General features: G+C 47.2%; 1 protein-coding gene across 19 annotated transcripts in view; it reads right to left on the bottom strand.

Annotated features, from left to right (window-relative positions):
- The window catches only part of FRYL (FRY like transcription coactivator), a 2,516,714-nt gene that overhangs the window by 2,094,167 nt on the left and 403,099 nt on the right, over window positions 1-19,448 (bottom strand). For all 19 annotated transcript variants that reach the window (XM_085642132.1, XM_085642134.1, XM_085642126.1 and 16 more), the window contains one exon: window positions 12,405-12,544. In XM_085642132.1, coding sequence (XP_085498258.1) covers window positions 12,405-12,544 — 140 coding nt within the window. The remainder of the gene's footprint in view (window positions 1-12,404; window positions 12,545-19,448) is intronic.

Raw genomic sequence — 19,448 nt, 5'->3', positions numbered from 1 at the left:
CCTCAGAAGACATTTTGTGCGTCTTCTTTGGAGGTGGCTACGACGAAGTGCCCGGAGATGACACCCTTGGTCTCTTTTGTGAGGAGCGAGAGGAGATAGAAGAACCTTCGCTTTCCTCAGAGGACACAACATTGTCCTTCTCCTTAAGTCTTTGTAGCCAAATTAAAAGGCGCCCTTCGCGGTCTTAGATGAAAAGGTACGGCATACCTTACAGTCCTTTGAAGTGTGGTTAGGATAAAGACAAAGACAGTCTTTATGCTGGTCGTCCACGTGAAGCCTCTTTTTCCCCACAAGAAGCACAGGACCTGAACAGTCCCTTCTTCGGGGTATCAGCCATGACAAAACCAAGTAAGTTTGAGCAAGAAACACTGGAAATCCAGAAGAAAGGAGCAGAGCTCAGTGGAGACTCCCTTAGCACGACGTGCGGTAGAAAATCTGAGGGACTAGAGCTCCTTCCAGGAAGGTTCTAGAGGGTGGTGCTAGCTGATTGGCTACTTGCCAAACTTTGGTCCTTTTTTACATAAGGACGTGGATATGTTACTAAGATAAGGCCTTTTTGGGGCCTATTACTCTATATGTCTACTAAGACATTGCTTTGTTATATACCGGGGACTCCCATCTCGACGACGGGGAATGATTCAGGCATGTGAATCTATGAAAGATACCCTAATACTGGATAATGCTGGGGTATCTATTCTAAGTTCACACCAGAAAGTCCTGGAGAACAGAACAGCCAAAGAAGCAGTCTCTCTGGACTTGGCTGTCCAGTAAGCAGTGTTTGGTGAACGTGTGCAGCGAGGCCCACGTAGCTGCCTGAAAGACTTCATTCAGGGGGACTCCTCGTCTGAAAGCAGTAGTAGCTGCCGTCACCTTGGTGGAATGGGTGCACAGCCCCACTGGAGGCTCCTTCTTTGCCAAAGAGTAGTTTGATGTACAGATCAACCCACCTGGAGATGTTTCGTTTGTGCACGGCCCGACCTTGCTTAGCACCCACACAACCAACAAAGAGCAGCTCATCCACCTGGAACTGTTTTGTGTGATCCAAGTAGATGGAAATCGCATGTTTTGGATCCAGCCGGTGGAGCCTCTCTTCCTCTTTTGAAAGATGCGGAGGCGGAAAGAAGGTGGGCAAAGGGAAGGTTTGGCCAAAGTGGAAAGCAGTAACCACCTTAGGAAAAAAGGAATGTCTACTTCTAAGAAAGACCTTGTCCGGATGGACAGCCAGAAAGGGAGGCTTGGAAGAAAGCTTGTAGCTCACTCACCCTGCGTGCAGAGGTGATGGCCACCAGAAAGGCCGTTTTAAAAGTAATAAGCCTGAGAGGACAGTTATGCAACGGCTCAAAGGGAGCGCATATAAGGTAAGTAAGCACCAAGTTCAAGTCCCACTGGGACATTACGAAGGGAACAGGAGGAAAGGAAGGAGTGATGCCCTTAAGGAATCTATTTACAACAGGGGACTTGAAAAGAGAAGGCTGTTCAGGAAGCTTAAGGAACGCAGAAATGGCCAAGAGGTAGCCTTTGAGAGAGCCCAGAGCAGAGTCCTGCTGGGCCAAAGAAAGCAGGAACAAGAGAACCTCAGAAAGAGGGGCGGAAAGGGGATCCACAGCCTTTGCCGTGCACCATGCCACAAATTTGTTCCATCTGCAGGCGTACACGGTCTTAGTGGATGGACGCTGGCTGTCAAGATAACATCGCAGACTTCTGGAGGCAGGTCAAACGACGCCAACTGCAGCCACTCAATCTCCACGCAAGGAGGTGGAGGCTAGACAGGTTCAGGTGGAGGACCGTCCCCTGCTGCTGTGAAGATCCTCCCGAACAGGCAGTCTGATCGGAGGATTGATGGCCATGTTGAGCAGCTCGGCATACCAGACTCTTCGTGCCCAATCCGGAGCCACAAGTATGACTTGGGTCCGGTCGTGCTTGATCTTCTTCAGCTCTCTGGGCAGAAGTCGTATAGGTGGAAAGGCGTATAGAAAACCGCAACTCCACTCGCGACGAAAAGCATCGCCTAGTGAGTGCCGTCTTGGAAATTCCAACGTGCAGAACTGCTGACAGTGCGCGTTCTCCCCGCTGTTGAAAGACACCTTGCACCATCTCCGAGTGAAGACACCATTCGTGATCCATCACGCACCTGCTGCTGAATTTGTCCGCCCTGGCGTTCAGAGAACCTACCAGGTGTTGAACCCCCAGGGATATGCCCTGGTCCAGCCATGTCCAGAGGCAGAAGGTCTCTTGACAAAGGGTCCATGACCCCACCCTGCCCTGTTTGTTGCAGTACCACATGGCGATGGTGTTGTCTGAACACCTGCACTACTCTTTCCCGGACAGAGGGAAGGAATGCCTTCAGTGCAAGACAAATCATCCAAAGCTCCAGAAGGTTGATGTGGAGCCAGGACTCCGCCGGAGACCGGAGGACTCTGATCTCTGCCTCCCCCATGTGGCCGCCCCATCACAGGAGCGATGCATCGGTCACCACTGTGAACTCGGGTTGAAGATGGAAAAGGAAACTGCCTTGTACCCAATCCTGGTTCATAAGCCACCACTGTAATTGGTGTGCAGGGCCCTCCGAGATCTGGACGCAATCGGACAGATTCCCTTGATGTTGGGCCCACTGGAACTTCAGGTCCCACTGCAGAGCAAGCATATGCCACCTAGCATGATCCACCTGCGGGATGCAGGAGGCCATCTGACCCAGCAGCCTGAGGGTCATCCAGACTGAAACCCGGGATAGAGGCTGAAAGATTGGAATCATAGCCCGAATATCCCGGGCTCGCTGTTCGGGAGGATGAACCCAAAACTCTGTCGTGTCCAGAACCGCTCCAATGAGAGGAGCTTCTGAGAAGGGGTCAGGTGTGACTTCGCCATGTTGATGGAGAACCCCAGCAAATGCAGGAGGTCGGCCGTAGTCTGAAAGTGGGAGAAGACAGCCTGGGGCGTACCCGCCTTCAACAGCCAGTCATAGGATAGGGGATGACTGGAACCCCTGATCTGCGTAGATGAGCTGCGACCACCGCCATCACTTTCGTGAACACCCAAGGGGTGCTGGCAAGGCCAAAGGGGAGCATGGTAAACTGAAAATGCTTGTGGCCTACCGTGAACCGTAGGCAATGCCTGTGGGCCGGCAGGACATGGATGTGGAAATAGGTGTCCTGCAAGTCCAACGTTTCCATCCAGTCCCCAGGTCAGACCTGAGTGACCGTCAACATTTTGAAATTCTCCTTCCGGAGGAAGCGGTTGAGGTTGCTGAGATCCAAGATAGAACGCAGGCCTTTGTCCTTCTTGGGTACCAGAAAGTAGTGGGAATAGCAACCACGACCTACTTCTGGGGCAGGAATGCGCTTGATGGCTCCCTTGGCCAAGAGTGCCAATGATCCTCAGTCATGCAATAGTACTGGGGTGACATGGATGGAAGGGTAGTCACGAAGGGGAGGGAGTAGCCCCTTCGGACTATCTGCAAAACCCACCTGTCTGACGTGATGGTGCGCCAGTGGGGGAGGTGATGGCGGATCTTGCCGCCCACTGGAGTTTGGTGGCCCTAAAAGGTTGGACTAGGAGGGTTTGGAGGGTGCTGCAGAGGGGGCTGTGGTGGACTGGCCCGCCCGCGGGCCCCCAGAACCACGGCGGTGAATCCCACATCCCTGGCTGCGCTGGGGCTGAACAGCTTGCGCAGGCCTGTGGCTCTGGACAGGACGAGGCGGGGCACACCCCTTCTGTAGCCACGAAAGGGGCAAAAGGCAGACTGCGCAGTGCAGGTGGTGAAGGGGCCCAAGGACCTGGCCGTAGCCAGAGAGTCCTTAAAGCGCTCTAGTGCGTTGTCTGCCTTGTCGCCGAAAAGGCGATGGCCATCAAGGGGCATGTCCAAGTGTGGATTGGACATCTCCGGAGAAACCAGTCGAATGCAACCAGGCATAGCGTCGAAGGGCTACTGACGGTAAAATCGTCCTGCCAAGTGCATCGGCGGTATCCAGCTCACAGCGCATGGTAAACTTTGCTGCGTTTCTCCCTCCATCAACCGCTCGAGAGAGCACGGCTCGGGCCTCCTCCGGGCACTGTGGCAGCACTTGCGCAATCGTGTCCCACACTGATTGGGTGGAACGGCCCAATAGACATGCGGTGTTTACTGACCGCAGTCCCAAGCTGGAGGAAAAAAACAAGATGATCCAGCTTCTTGTATTCCTTGTCCGGGGGAGCCCCCGTGTTGGGCCTGGACCAGGTGCACTAAAGGATGTCTGTCAGGGCTTCAATAAACGGCAGCAGGGGCTCCAAAGAGCTCGCTGCCGGTTGAAGCACCTCTGTCAGGAGGTTAGTCCTGACTGCCACTATAGGTAGCTCGAGGTGGAGAGCCTTGGCCGCCCAACGTAACACCACTGCGTATGACGCTCCCTCCTCTGTAGCTACAGGGGAGGAGACAACGTGCCAAGGACTGGTGAGGTATCCAAACCACTGGCTTCCCCCATCCTCTCTCCAGTCCTGCTCATACACCAGCTGGTCTGTTAAAGGGTCTCCAGACCCCTCCCAGACCTCTTCACCCTCCTCTGACTGCCAATCTGGTCTAAAAAGAGCCAGAGTATAACAGGGGCACAAAAGTACTAGTCGGCGTCGGATCCGGGGACACAGCAGACGCCGGTGACGGACGTGGTACCGGTGGAATCGGCATCGGGGGAGGCGTAACAGATCAACCAGTGCCGATCTGGATCCAGGGGGACCCAGCAGCGCTGAGGCTGAAGCCGCCGACGCCAATGGCCCCCAGTCAAGAACACGGGGCCCGAAGGTGCGCTGGCGGAGTCGACTGCCCAAATACGGCATGCATCGCTTCGTAGAAACTCCAAAGCTGGGCAGGAACCCGGGACGGGAGGGAAACCCGAAATCGACCCAGCAGGCTCACCACACGGAGCCACAAAAGGGGCACCACCCGCATCCCTCGTCGCGTCGGGGGGAGAAGTCGAACAGCAACGATGCTTCTTTACTTTTTTATGTGCTTCGACTTACCTGACCACGAGTGCGAAAACTTCGACGAATAATGGTGTTGCCTCCGCGACTGGTCCCTCATACACCGCGACCGGGACCTTGAGTGGCGCAGTGCCGACTGCCGGGCCTCGTGAAACTTTCGGGACCGCTCCCGCAAAGACTTCGGGGCCATGGTCCGGCAGTCGGAGCACGACTTGGGGTCATGGTTGCGCTCCAGACAGTAGAGGCACATGCGGTGCGGATCCGTCACAGACAGGAGTCAGTTACAGGAACTGCAAGCTTTGAAGCGGGCATCCCTCTTGTACCAAGAATCGATGGACTCAACAAAGTCGACAAAAGTCGAGAAAAAAAGTTCAGTCAAGAACTGACCAGGGGACCACTTTATCTGGATCTGCGCTTGCTGGCGCGGAATAAGATAGAACTGACGTCAGAGCGCGAGGGGGAGTCTATGTAGCAACCGCAACGTCATCCCGGCGACCACATCGCCGAACGCGAAGTCGACCGACGCCATCTTCTGACGCACAGGGGTACTGCTGATGAAAAACTTTGCGGATCCAGTCGGACGCCTGGGGGAGATTCTAAGGTAAGGAATCTATAACTAACTGTTTCTTTCAGATCATGTCCGCAGCTTTGCCTGTAAGGGGTCCGGTTAATGAATACACCATCAGGCTCTTTTTTTTCCATCAGCAGTGGTCAGGAATTGACTTTGTGGAGGGCTTATCTGGAGGCGAGGGGGACATCCACCACTTGAGACGGCAAATCGAACACAGTCTGTTGCTCCATCTCTACATATGCAGATTTCGGTCGAGGGCCCTGCCCTGTTGCCAAGAAAGGAGGTCCGCATGTAGCAGTCTGATCGAAGGACAGATGCTCATGCCTAGGAGTTCAGGGTACCACACTCGTCCCAATTCAGGGTCACTAGGATTACTTTGGCCCAGTTGTTCCTGATCTTCACAACTAAGGTCAAGAGTGGGAAAGCATGCAGGACTCCCTTGCTTCATTCCTGCTTAAATGCATCACTTATAGAGTGCTCCTGCAGAGTATCCAATATACAGAATTGTTGACGTTTGATGGAGGCGAAAAGATCTAGCAAGGCTTCTCCCGACTGGTGGAAGATGCTCTGGCCCTCTTTGGAATGCAGACATTCCTCGCGATCTGCCAGACAGAGCCTGCTCTGGTATTCAGGAATCCACAACATCCTCGATGATCTACACCTTTTCCATGCTGCTGGGACCATCATCTGCAGACAGCCAAATCATACCATGTCGCTCAAGTAACCTTACAAGTCTGGAAAAATTCCATAGGATGAAACACGTGTTGGCTGGCTTTTGGCTGTTTAGCCATTACACAAGCATTTGAGAACCCATTTCATCAACTCGCTGGGGACGGACTGTCTTATTACTCTACAAGTTGTACTATAACACCACTCATTTGTGGGCTCCAATAACTTTTGTCATACTGATGGGGTGCCGGACATTTTCTGGGCACGGCAGCATTACACCCTTGAGTAGCAGGGTATATAATATGGTGGTAGCACTTGCATTTTTTTTTTTATCGCCTGTATCATTATATAGATAAGAACCCTGACATTACATGACTTTGGGTATGCAGCAAACTTTGGAGCACTGTTATCCTCTATAGTATATGACTGGACACACTCCGTTCAATCAGCCACCACTGCAGATCTCGAGCTGTTCACTCCGAAATCTGGATGTGTCGAACAGACTGCCTTGTGGCTGGGCCCACTGGAACTTCAAGTTGTGCTGCAGAGCATGTATGTGCCACCTGGCAAAGTTGACAAGGTGTGCGCACAAGGTCATCTGGCATAGCTGACAAGGAGGATGCAGGAGGTCATGAAGCTTCAAAGACTCCCTCACCATGATCCAGGACTGAGCCTGAAACATCAGGGTCATAGCCTGAATGTCCTGAACTCGCTACGGCAGAGGAAAAGACCTGAACTCCACTGTGTCCAGGATTGCCCCAAGGAATGGGAGCGGTCTCAGTTACAGTGAACCCCAAAGATATCAAGAGTTATGCCGTTGTTCTGAGGTGGTTCACGACCGACTACAGTGAGCTCGCCTTCAGCAGCCAGTAGTCGGCAATACAGGGACCCCTTATCCGTAGATGGGCAGCAACCATTGCCTTCACTGTCGTGAACAGTCAAGGGGTGCCAGTAAGGTCAAAGAGGATCATGGCAAACTGAAAATGCTCCTGGTACACCTTGTACCTCAGATAACACCTGTGGAAACAGCAGGGCAAATGAAAATAAGTGCCCTGCAAGTCAAAGGATACCTCAAGTCTACAGGGTCCAGAGCAGATACAATCTGGGGCGATGTATCTATGTAATTTGAATTAGTCTACTGTCTTGCAGGAAGGCATCCAAGGTTCGAAAATTCAGGACAAGTCTAAGAACCCCATTTTATTTCATGACAAATAACGAGAGTAACAGAACCTGCCTTTTTCAGAGTCAAGCACCCTCCTAATGGGACCCTTGGCGTATTTCCTGTACCAAGACAGATAGATGCTCCTACATTCGTTTTTGATGTGGGAGAGATAGTTGGCGGGAAGGAGAGAAAATGAAGGACAACCCGTTTTGACCAATTTGTAAGACCAATTTGTTGGACATGATGGATTGCCAATCAACAGGAAATGTTGAATCCTGCCCCCACTGGTTGGGCACATGCTGCTAAGGGTAAACTAAAGCAGTCTGTTGGAAAATGTAGCAGCGGAGGAGGAGTTAGAGGGACTAGTGCCTCTGCTGACTCGCACGTTGTATGCCAGGACCCCGTCCGAACCTCGAAAGGACTGGGTTGTCTGCTGCATCAATGGCTGGGAAGGCTATCTTTCTACGAACCAGCCCTCTGAAACAACCACGGAACCTTCTGAACTGGAAAAAATCTGGCAGAGGTACACACGGAATGTACTGTAGCCCTGTAGTTGTAAAGTGTTCAAAGGCAGAGTCTGCCTTCCCTCTGAAGAAGCAAGACACAAAGAGCATGTCTGAGGGAGGTCTGCGTTACCACAGAACCCAGTGTATTTCATCATGGTGTGTCTACAAAGAACACCACTGGTTGTGATTGCCCGGCTCAGACAATCCATGGTATCAGAACTACTTTGCTAACATACTTGGCAGAGTCCTGCCTGTCGTGTATTGTCAGAGCCAATGCGGCTCTAAGAGTTTCCGGGACTACCTGCAAGATCTTGGTTGCCATGTCCCAAAGCGCATGTATGTAGCAGCCTGCAGGCAAACTCTGTTCACAAGTAGCACTGCAAGACTGGTGGAAGAAAATATGTGTTTTCCAAAAGCATGAATCCTTTTGGGTTCTCTATCTGGTGGAGTAATAGGAAATTAATTACCCCATTAGTCAATGTACTCAAAGAGGTGATTTTAAATACTATATAAACACTTCCAACATTTCGATCCAATTACAGAAAAGCCTAAGTACATGACCTTCTAAAGCGGTTTACTCACTAAGCTTGGTTTCTGAAGTGAATTTCTGCAAAAACAACCAATACACTATTTCAGGCTGTCAGTTATATGTAAATGTTGTGTATTAAAAGCAGGATGATTAAACAGTTCATCAATAACAGAACAGTAATATATCCATTTAGATATGCAGGAGCAGGATGTCAGTCGAAATACATCAATATCAAGACAGATGTACAATGCCTAGGAGCTCTACGCCACCTGATATGCATGCGAGAACTTGGTTGGTGGGCCCTTTAGCGAGTCAAGCTCCATGTCCGGAATTCTGTATGAAACATTTTACGGCATTGTCAGTATAACAAAGGGGGAGAAAGTTATCCCATTCATTATCATGATCATTTACATCCTGGGGTGCACCCTGCTCCTGCACAAGATCACAATCAAAAAGATCATAAAGCCTCCGTTGACAGGGTTAGTCGGGCTGCATAACAACCAGCTGACTTTGTAATTTTACAGCACAACTATGGCTGATGTCAGTTCAGGGACCAGCATGGATGTCAGCACCAGATCATCCTCCAGTGTTGGCTTGTCAGAAAATGGGAGAGATTAATTGGCCTGAATGTAAGTCTGTATCAGAGTAGGTACAGGCCTTGCAACTACTGGGAACTGGGAATAGACCTGCAAGCCATAAATCAAATGGATGCCTCGGACGTTCCATGGGAGCTGAAGGCATGCCATAGGGAGCCGGAAAGGCACTGAAAATGTGCAGTTGGGCCTCTTAAGACCTCAATTTCCTGCAGGGTATAGGACGGTCCATGAAATTCTGGGCAAGTTGAGGCGCAACTCAAAGGAGTGGGACTTAGATTGTGATAACCTAGCACATCCTCTTTGGAGTTAGTGTGGTATTTTGGGGTTGAGCCCTGCTTCACTTAATGGTTGAGTTCGCTTTGGGCTCACCGTAGAGGGGGAGAGGGGGAGAGGGGGAGAGGGAGAGAGGGAGAGAGGGAGAGAGGGGGAGAGGGGGAGAGGGGGAGAGGGGGAGAGGGGGAGAGGGGGAGAGGGGGAGAGGGGGAGAGGGGGAGAGAGAGAGGGAGAGGGAGAGGGAGAGGGAGAGGGAGAGGGAGAGGGAGAGGGAGAGGGAGAGGGAGAGAGAGAGAGAGAGAGAGAGAGAGAGAGAGAGAGAGAGAGAGAGAGAGAGAGGAGAGAGAGTCTGGGACTGCAACCTGGAGACAGATCGATGCCTTTTTGAGTTCATAAACCTACAACTTTGCCACCTTGTCTCAGATTGCTTTAAGGTGCATCAGGACACACTATCAGACAACTTAGGAGTCATGTCACGAGCCCAGACTCCAAAGACGCTTCTCGGGCGGGTCCACAATCAACATCAGGTTCCTGCAGTCACAGCTGCAACACTTTCAATAATTGACATTTGTGGTGGGGACATCATTGCTTAGCAAACTTTGAACTATTTTGGAAGTTAGCAGAAAACTGACAAATTCAGGAGCAGAGCTCCAGATGTGCTATAAGAAAGGGAAAGATATCAGCATGAAGGAATGCCACTTGTATGCAGTTCCGCTATGTCACTTTCAGGGCTGTGAGGAGCCAACATGGAACCGCCCAACACCACATAGCAGTACACAAGAGCACTGCTATGAATTAATCTCCAGGTCTACTCTGCTGCCTGGAGAATTTTCTAAGGTGAGGAATCTGCAGTTAAAAGTCACAAAATAGGAGATTCATGTTTTCAGAATTGTCAATTCAAATGTGTAATTATGTTAAAATCAAGCTCCTTACAAATGAAGTGAGCTCATGGGACCTTAAGCAGAAGACTAAGCTAAAAATAGTAAGTTAGATCTCAAAACATTGGCACAGGCCAACAGACTTCCATTTCCAGGTTCGCAAGCTGTAAATTGCTTAAAAGAGGAGATTGAATTGGAAATCACATCACTATTCCCCATTTAATTAGTTCCCACTGGATAAAGAAAAAGGTTTGGTCTGTGAGCATTATCACTCTGCTTTCTAGAGGACATTGTGCATAGTCTGCTCTACCATCATAGCATCTAATGCAGGGAAAGGGGAGGTAATGCCACAGCAGGAAACATCTCAAAGGGGTGCCAGATTACAGTACAGGACCTTCAACATCTTCTGCTGACATTTCTGTCAGTCAGAGGACGAGTAGAAATAAATAAAGGAATCCGAGGTGCAGAATTACTTTACACATCTACTAAATGAGAAAGAAGTTATTGACCAGAAAGTGGCATGCAAAACGTGCAGCCAGACTCTCCTGAGGAAAACTTGAAAGCTTTCATTTGTGAAAACGTTATCCTGTCATTTATGAACTACATATGCCAGTGGTTAGCCTGTGGTCCAGGAAACCCTGGGGGCCCACAACTGTTTTACAAATTAAATAATACAATTAATAAATAAAATAAATTATACAAAAAGAAGCAAAAGTTAAAATTTAGACTTTTCTATATTTGATTGTGAATTAAACAAAATATTTAAAATGTTTGAGCATTGGTTTGGTGTATACTTGTTTCTATATGTGTGCATTGTTTCGAGGTTCAAATCATAGAAATTACTTAAGTTGGGGTTCCCCCGGTTCCAATAACGACTAAGTGGGGGTCCCCATTTTCCAGTAAGGATTCTTTGGGGGTCCACAGAAGTCAAAAGGTTAGGAGCCATTGGCATATATCATCCACGATGGAAGACGAGGCCAGGAGGTTAAAGTTTAAAAAATTATAAAATAAACGGGCTACACGTAGCCAAGACCCTACCACCATTCCAGTATACCAAGATCGCAGAAAGGTCTGATTTTTATACAGAGATGCACAGAACACACATTTGGAGAAGAAAGCAGAACACAATTATTTAGCGAAACCTGCTGAAGGATCCCAACACTGAGTACTCTTTCCTGCTACAGACCTACATCTATTTTTGTTTCAAAGTTAAAGAGTTTGTTTTCCATGTTTGTTTCATCTAAAAAAAAGAAAAACTTAAAATCCAAAATCAAAGATTTAAAAAAAAAATCAAAACAAAAATCATTCTTTAGAACCACCTTAATTGTGAAAAAAACATTTTTATAATCATGTCAGCATTCATTGGCTGCAACGCTGCATTTTTAACACTGGAATATAAATAAAGCCAGTGTGCAATAGGCAAAGAATAACGGAAAATTGGTGTAGACCACATGCTGCAGCCCAGATCCTGAAGCCAACTGACACTAAACACAGCAGAAGGCTGTAGGCAGCAGTGGTTGAAGGTCGACTAGGTGGAGCTCAGGGCCTGTCTCTTGTCCTGTGGTGAGGCCTACCACCAATTGTTAGTTTTGTACAGCATTGAGCAGCCAAAGTACCAGGCCCAGTGACTACCTCAAACCCCATTTGGGCAAAGTTTGTGAGCAACGGGTTTGCAGTCCACAAATGGTTGGCTGCAGGCTGCTTTAGACTAGGCGAAGTAAGGCTTGGTTACCTGCAGACAATGGACCACAAGGCCTGGGCAAAGGAGACCCTACATAGGTGCAAAGGAGTTTTATTTTCATATATACTTTGTTAAATGGTAGATTGAGTTTGTTCTGCTCATAACATCTTATATGTTTAAAATTCCATTTTAAAAAGTACTGATGAAGTTCAACTATTGTTACGAAACAAACAAAAAAGTCTGAAAAGGACTAGTTATTGTCATTAAAAAAACAACTTGTGCACCTGCTGAGAGAACCACAATTCGCAACTGAAACACAAGTAGACCGTTTTTCAAAATAATACACGGTCCTTACTGTGACTAGAAAATATTTCATACTTGAAACAATAAGTCCTTTCCAGACAACATAAATGTAGTCTGCAGTCTAAATAGCCACACCAATCATATTTTTTAGGCCAAATGAAACAAACAACATAATTACTTCAACAGTTACAATATCTCTCTATTGTCATGACATTCTTACCAACAATGGTTATTAGTAGCTATTAAAAAATATATGTCAAAAGGTAAATAATATATTTGTTCTTACCCTTTAGACTTTGTGCTAGATCGAGGTCTGTATTCGTAAGATTCATCTTCAGTTCCATTTTGTCGCTTGTACCAATCAAATAAGGTGCGTAATAAGGAAGGCAGACAGTGCTCAGCTACTGAGCTCATAGAGCTTATCAACTGAGTGAAAAAAATTAACAGATTATCAAATTTATTGAACAAATATTTTATCAAGAGAAAATGTTTGACTAATATCAAAGACAATCTAATACAATCTGCAAACTCAGAAAGGCTGATTAGCCCTTCCACGCTAGCACTAATGAAATGTAACTACAAATACAATGACTTAACTGTGCCTACCATCCTGTATTTGGAAGGAAAAAAAAATAATCAAAAGTGAAGTAAAACTAATGATATACACTTCATGAGTTAATGTACAGAATAAGGTGGTTTTAAATACATACAAATACCCTTCTAACATTCCTATCCAATTATAGAAAAGACTAAATAAATGAGCTTCTAAGGCGGTTAACTCCTTAAGCTAGGTTTCTGAAGTGGATTTTTGCAAAAGCAATCAATAGACTATTTCAGGTAGTCCGTTCCTCGCAAATTTGGTAAACTAAAAGCAGGAACGATTAAAAAGTTCATCATTAATAGTTCAGTAATAAAATCACTTACATGCAGGAGTAGGATGACAGTCTAAGTACATCAATATCAAGACAGGTTTATACAATGACTAGGTATTTTGCTAGAAGGTCTACGCCACCTGACATGCATGTCTGAGAACTTCATCCTGCACGGCGCTGGAAGGGCTCCCACACCCTTTCGACACTGAACTACAGTGAAACTCGATTGGAATCAGTGTGATTACACGACCTACGTATTCATACAATCTCATACTTCGATCTACATATTAAGGTAGGATAAAGGGGTACTAACATTGGGATCTAGTGGTCCTGATGAAAGCCGGGGAGAAGACACTAGGTCCGGCAGAAACAGGTCGACAATCTTACAGAGTGGAGGGGTAAACAGTCCATAACTCACTTGCTTACCACCAACCACAGGTTTAGCAAAACCTTTAACCGTAGATGGGGAATCCATGAATAAAATAGGTATTTGGAATTCCTTGAGTGCTTTTTAACTTAGTTTTTCTGCACTTTATTCTTATTTGATCCAGTCTCTTCTATGTGTTTGTATTGTCTCCCCCACCCTATTTCTCCACCTCAAGTGTTGGCTTGTGCAGAGGTGTGTTTAGCAGCCCTATGATGAAGCATGTCACAAACTGTTGTGGGTGAGGGCATTTTTTCTAACATTGCATTGTTGCCTGGTAAGCTCTAAAAAAGAGCGACCTTTTATCCTCCTACTTCTCTGTGTGTTTGGTCCAGAACTTCATCCCACTCAATGCTGTGAACAGCTGGCTGGAGAAAACATTACAAACTGGAAGAGAAAGGCAGAACACAGGAGTAGTCACCATACTGCTCAACATGCATTGTCTTGTCACTGGTATTTAAGACTTGACTTGCCCGACAAGTTGTATTAACGCAGTGAAATGACCAGATATCAAAGGGGACATCGCACAAGTTACTACTTGTGTAACGATATTTATGTAAGAGACATTAGTTAGCGATAGATTCCTTACCTTAGACTATCCCCAAGCGTCAAGACTGGATACGTAAAGTTTTTGTAGCAGTACCCCTGCGCGTCAATAGGTGGCGTCGTGCGGCTCTGCGTCAGTCGCTGGCATCGTAAGCGCCGAGATGACGTCATGGAGACTACTTAGAAATCAGTTTGGAGAATGGGGAGGATGGGTGGGGCGGTAAGGAATCTATCACTAACTAATGCCTCTTACAGATATATCGTTACCCAAGTAGTAACCTGTGCATCTGAGAGAGACAAGTTAGTGACAGATTCCTTACCTTAGAATAGATACCCCAGCAATACCAAACCCGGTGGTGGGTCTGCGAACAAGATTACACCAGAAAGTCACGGCGAACAGAACGGCCAAAGTCTGTCAAGGCAGACCTGACTGTCAAGGCAGTAATGCTTGGTAAACGTGTGCAGCGAGGCTCACGTAACTGCCTGACATGCCCTTCAAGGGGACGCCACGTCCCAAGGCAGTAGTGAGTGCCGTTGCTCTGGTAGAATGGGCAAGCAGCCCCACAGGAGGCTCCTTCTTAGCCAACGAGTAACATGCTTTGATGCACAGAATGACCCGCCGCGAGATGGTCAGTTTGTGCTAAGCCCTACCTTTTTTGGTGTCCACGTAGCCAACAAAGAGCTGGTCATCCACCCGGAACTGCTGTGTACGCTTCAGATAGAATGCGAGCGCACGTTTTGGGTCCAGATGGTAGCGTCTCTCCTCCTCCCATGAAGGATGCGGAAAGAAGGTGGGCAAAGTGATGGTCTGCCCGATGTGGAAGGGCGTGACAACCTTTGGCAAGAAAGAAGGACGGGTCCTTAAAACCACCTTTCCGGATGAACAGAAAGGAAAGGAGGTTTGGCAGAAAAAGCCTGGAGCTCATTCACTCTTCTGGCAGAGGGGATAGCTACCAGTAAAGCCGTCTTGAGTGAGAAGACGCAAAGGAGAGGTATGAAGGAGCTCAAAGGGAGCGCACATCAGATGTCAAGACAAGGTTTAAGTCCCATTGAGGCATTATGAACGGCACGGGAGGAAACGTGTGCGTAATACCTTTCAGGAAACGGTTAACAACCGTGGACTTAAAAAGAGAAGGCTGATCTGGAAGCCGAAAAAAGGCGGAGATGGGCGAAAGATAACCTTAGATAGTGCCCAGAGCAGAGCCCTGCTGCGCCAAAGAAAGAAGGAACAGAAGGACTTCAGAAAGAGGGGCAGAAAGGGGATCCACAGTCTTCGCTGTGCACCATGCCACAAACTTGTTCCACCTGCAGGTGTATACCGTTTTAGTGGCGGGATTCTTGGCTGCCAGAATGATATCACAGACTTCAGGAGGAAGATCCAAAGCTGTCAACTGTCGCCGCTCAATCTCCACGCATGGAGGTGGAGGCTGGACAGGTTTGGTGGAGGACCATCCCCTGCTGCTGCGACAGAAGATCCTCCCGCAGAGGCAGACGGATCCGTGGATCGATCGCCATGCTTAGTAGCTCGGGATACCAGTATCTTCGTGCCCGATCCGGAGCCACAAGGATGACTTCGGCCCGGGCATAGACCCATTTATGTGGGAAGGCGTAAGCATGCCCATTAACCTGCTGCCCCTCTGACACTGGGATGCTGTAGCTCAAGCTGGTGCACAACAACTGAACCCCCAGCTAGTGAGGAGCTCATGTTCCTCCACCTGAACAGGAGAGGTGGCAGCAGAAGGACTGACAGCTGGATCACCAGTGGATGACAGCATTGTGCATGATGGGCTGAAGGAGAGCACTGGCATGAGTTATATTCATTGACAGTAGTACTCAGAGTGAAAGCAGCAGGATATGACAGTATAGGATAGCAGAAGCACTCACATGCAGGGCTGCAGGTCATGATTGCATTAGGACCTGTAGACACTGAAAGCAAGACTCGGTAGCAGCAGCAAGACTCAATGTGAAAGCTTTAAAAGTTTCAGGTTATGTCAGAAGTATCTCTAACAGCAACTTAAGTAAGCAAGAGTGAGTTAATATACTAACAGAATGCCACTGAAATGAGTGGCAGCAGCACTTTCACCAATATACAAATGAGCTGAAAAGCAAAAGAAACAACTAATATTAACAAGCATTGGCATAGCCAATAGGTCTCGCCTTTGGGACCTTATAAGTGTTTAGCCATGCAACACTTGAAGTTGTTGCACCAAGGATATTGTGCTGGATAACTAAACACTTATAAGGTCCCAAAGGTGAGACCTATTGGCTATGCCAATGCTTGTTTCATATTACATACATTTTAAAAGTAAACAAAATAGTGCAACTTTCCACGGCCAGCCTATTGGGTTGGCCCATCCTTGTTGATTGTGTTGTACTTAAATTCTTTCAAGGACAAACTTGGAACAAACCAGGCAGCAAGAAGTTATTACTGAAGGTGGAGCTAGTACAAACTTGTAATACGTGCATAGGTGCCAGGGGGAATGGATTCCCAAGCAAAATCATCAAAATAAAAATCCAAAAATAGAATACCACATCTCGGAGAACTATGAAGACTCAAAGAAGGCAAAACCTGCAGTTTGGAAGGCGCAATTTAATCTACCAGCCTCCACTCAAAGTTTAAAAAACTAAAGTTTAAAATCAAAACATTAGCTCTAGCCTACACGTATGCAGCCTTTAGCCATGTGCAAAACACCAATCTAGAGCAAGGACGGAATAGTTGAAAGAAAATGGTTCTACTGCATAAGTTCTGGCGAGTTTGTATTGGTAACCACGACACTCAACCATTTCTGTAAGTTAAATGCAACTCACTTCAGCATTAGCAGCTAAAGCAGTGCCACTGTCAAACACTCGAGAAATGTGAGTGGATTGTACCTACTGTACTACCAAGAATTGTTTTTTTTGCAGTCCATACTGTTGACATTAAAGTCACGGTTGCATCATATTCCATATAACTAGATACAATGTGCAGTTTGCCAACAAAATAAAAAAAACAAATTCGCCAATGTAAAACACAGTATTTCCTACAAAAGCAGTTCATAGCTAAATTCAAAGGGCTAAGATTCACCACACTGGTGCTTGATCCATATTAGAGGGCATCTCAGTGAACTGGTGGTGTCAGTGCTGCACTGAGCACCACGAAGCTTAGCATGTATGTTAGCACAACATGATGGCATCAAACCGAGTCCAGGATCCTGCTCAGCGCATGGAGGCTCTTCCCAAACCATCAGGTGCATTAGCATCTGAGGGAGGCAAAATATGTAGTTTGGAAGGGAATAAAGATTTCCAGTTTTGTGACACTGCATGCAATTTTCTTGGGGCAAAAACTCACTGTGGAGCGCAAATACTACAAATGAGGGGAAATTACATTTTCTTCCAGTGGATGCCTCCAGCACACATGCTGAAGAAAAACACATGGTGCGCCAAAAAAAGCAGCATTATAGGAATAAAACCTTAAGGCAAAGAACATAATCAAATCGAATATCATTTGAAGTTTACAAGTCTAAAAGAAAGTGACCCCAAATCCTCGATACAGCTGGCAGCGTCCAATCTAGAATGTATTTTGACCTTGGCACGTCAATGACGCACAGCCATGGAAAGGGACTTTTTCAGGAACGCCAAAGAGGAACAATTGCCATTCCTCCATCCCATCAGCAAGCTCAGCAGGACAAGGAACACCCCCAGCCGAGCATAGCGCGGTGTCCATGAAAACGGCGCCGCGCTTATTAAAGTTGAAGAAAAAGTGTGTTTTTGTACAATGCTACAGACAACACTGCCCCGGCTATTAAAAGGAGCAGGGCAGGAAATATGTTATTAATATTCCCTTTTTCACGCTTAACAGACACCGATGCGGTTTTAAAACACGCTGAGAAGCAGTGTTTTGTTTATGTCAATTAAGCGCCTCCATGGATTTTGTTCAGCCGCAGTATTGAAGTATAATCTCACTGGGCACTGAGCAGCGACTGTTGCAATCTAGGAAATGTAGTCAGTAAGCTACGCGCATCAGAAGTTCTGAAAACAATTTGCTACGGTTTGTTATTATAACATGCATCACGCCAACAAACAGTGACATGTTCTTAACTTTTTTTTTTCTTCTTTTTTTTCCCCCAAAGATTGCATTGGCGCCGCGTTCATTAAAGTACCTCCAGTGAGTAGAGTCAGTGGTGCCAGCTTTAATTGGACGTCTTCTCCACGGACCACGCAGCCTCTCGGCCACTGAAATCCCGGTGACGCAGATGGAAAAAGACTAAAGAAACGCATATAGCATACCCTCTAAGGATTGGAAAAATACACAACACCGAAGAAGCCCTTGGCGCGTGCAAGGCAGCGTGACAAAGCTTCTGATAAGAAACTTCGTCACAACAGCCGTAATGCAGGCGGCCGAGTCCTAGTGGGCCGTCCAAATAGGCAAAATGGCGGCAACCGAAAACCCTCCTTTTCAATGGGAAGCCAGCGTTTAACATAAACGCGGACGCTACCCAATGAAAACGAGGGCAGGGCTTTGAGTCCCCTTCATGAAACTTGATTGAGGACTATAGCTCTCGCAGGCGAGGAGCGCATGCGCGCTCCAACGCCAGGCGAGACCTAATAAAGGGGGCTCCATGTTGGGGCCACCGGCATTTATGTTTAACAGCAATGGGCTCAATGAAGAGCCAAGGGCATAGGTACCCCAGAGGCCCCCCCATGGACTGAAGCATGCATTATGCCACCCCTGGGAGATCGTTCAAAATGGAACAGGCCTGCCATTGCAGCCTGTGTAAGCACCACTTACTAAAGATATAGGTTTCCTATATCTAGGGGGAATTCTCTATAAACCTATAATAGGCCTTTGCAATCCTGAAGGCAGGGTGCTTAGTTTTAAGTGTGAGGGTGCCCCTGCATGAGGACACCCCAACAGCCTACGGAGTGCATTCTTCCGGGTTGTAAGTGAAGCAGCCATATACCATATTAGACTAGTCAATTTGTTGCGGAACCTAGAACTAATTGCAATACAATTTCTGTGAGTGGATTGTTATTTAAATTTTTCCGTAGAAAACGATGGTGAAAAGTCTACCACTCTATCATGACGCGTTAATCCAATATGGCGGATTTTTCAAAATGGCTGCCTATTATTTGAGATATAGGGTATAACTGTTTATATGCCCATGTGTGGTATCATTTTATATGTTGTTAGGGACGGGAAAGTCAAAAATAACATCAAAAATTGTTTCTGATGACCATAATATCAAATAATCGCGGAATATGTCAGAGAGACAAAGTTTGTATAATTTTTTCGTTGACTTATATGACAAAGTGTGAAGGAACGTAAATATTACAATTAACTTTTGAAATAAAAAGTTTGCTATTGTTTGTGTTTTGTAACTTTGTTGTTATTGTTTGTATTTTTCTTAACCCCTTCGATGCTCATGACGGAACGGTTCCGTCATGAGCATCGGTTGCGCTGTGCGGATGACGGAACCGTTCCGTCATGGCCCCGCCCGCGCTCGAACCC

This window comes from Triturus cristatus, chromosome 2_2, assembly GCF_964204655.1.
Source record: "Triturus cristatus chromosome 2_2, aTriCri1.1, whole genome shotgun sequence".
Classification (NCBI taxonomy): Eukaryota; Metazoa; Chordata; class Amphibia; order Caudata; family Salamandridae; genus Triturus; species Triturus cristatus.
Note: the sequence above shows the minus strand (reverse complement) of the source record. Positions and strands in the feature narration are given on the sequence as shown.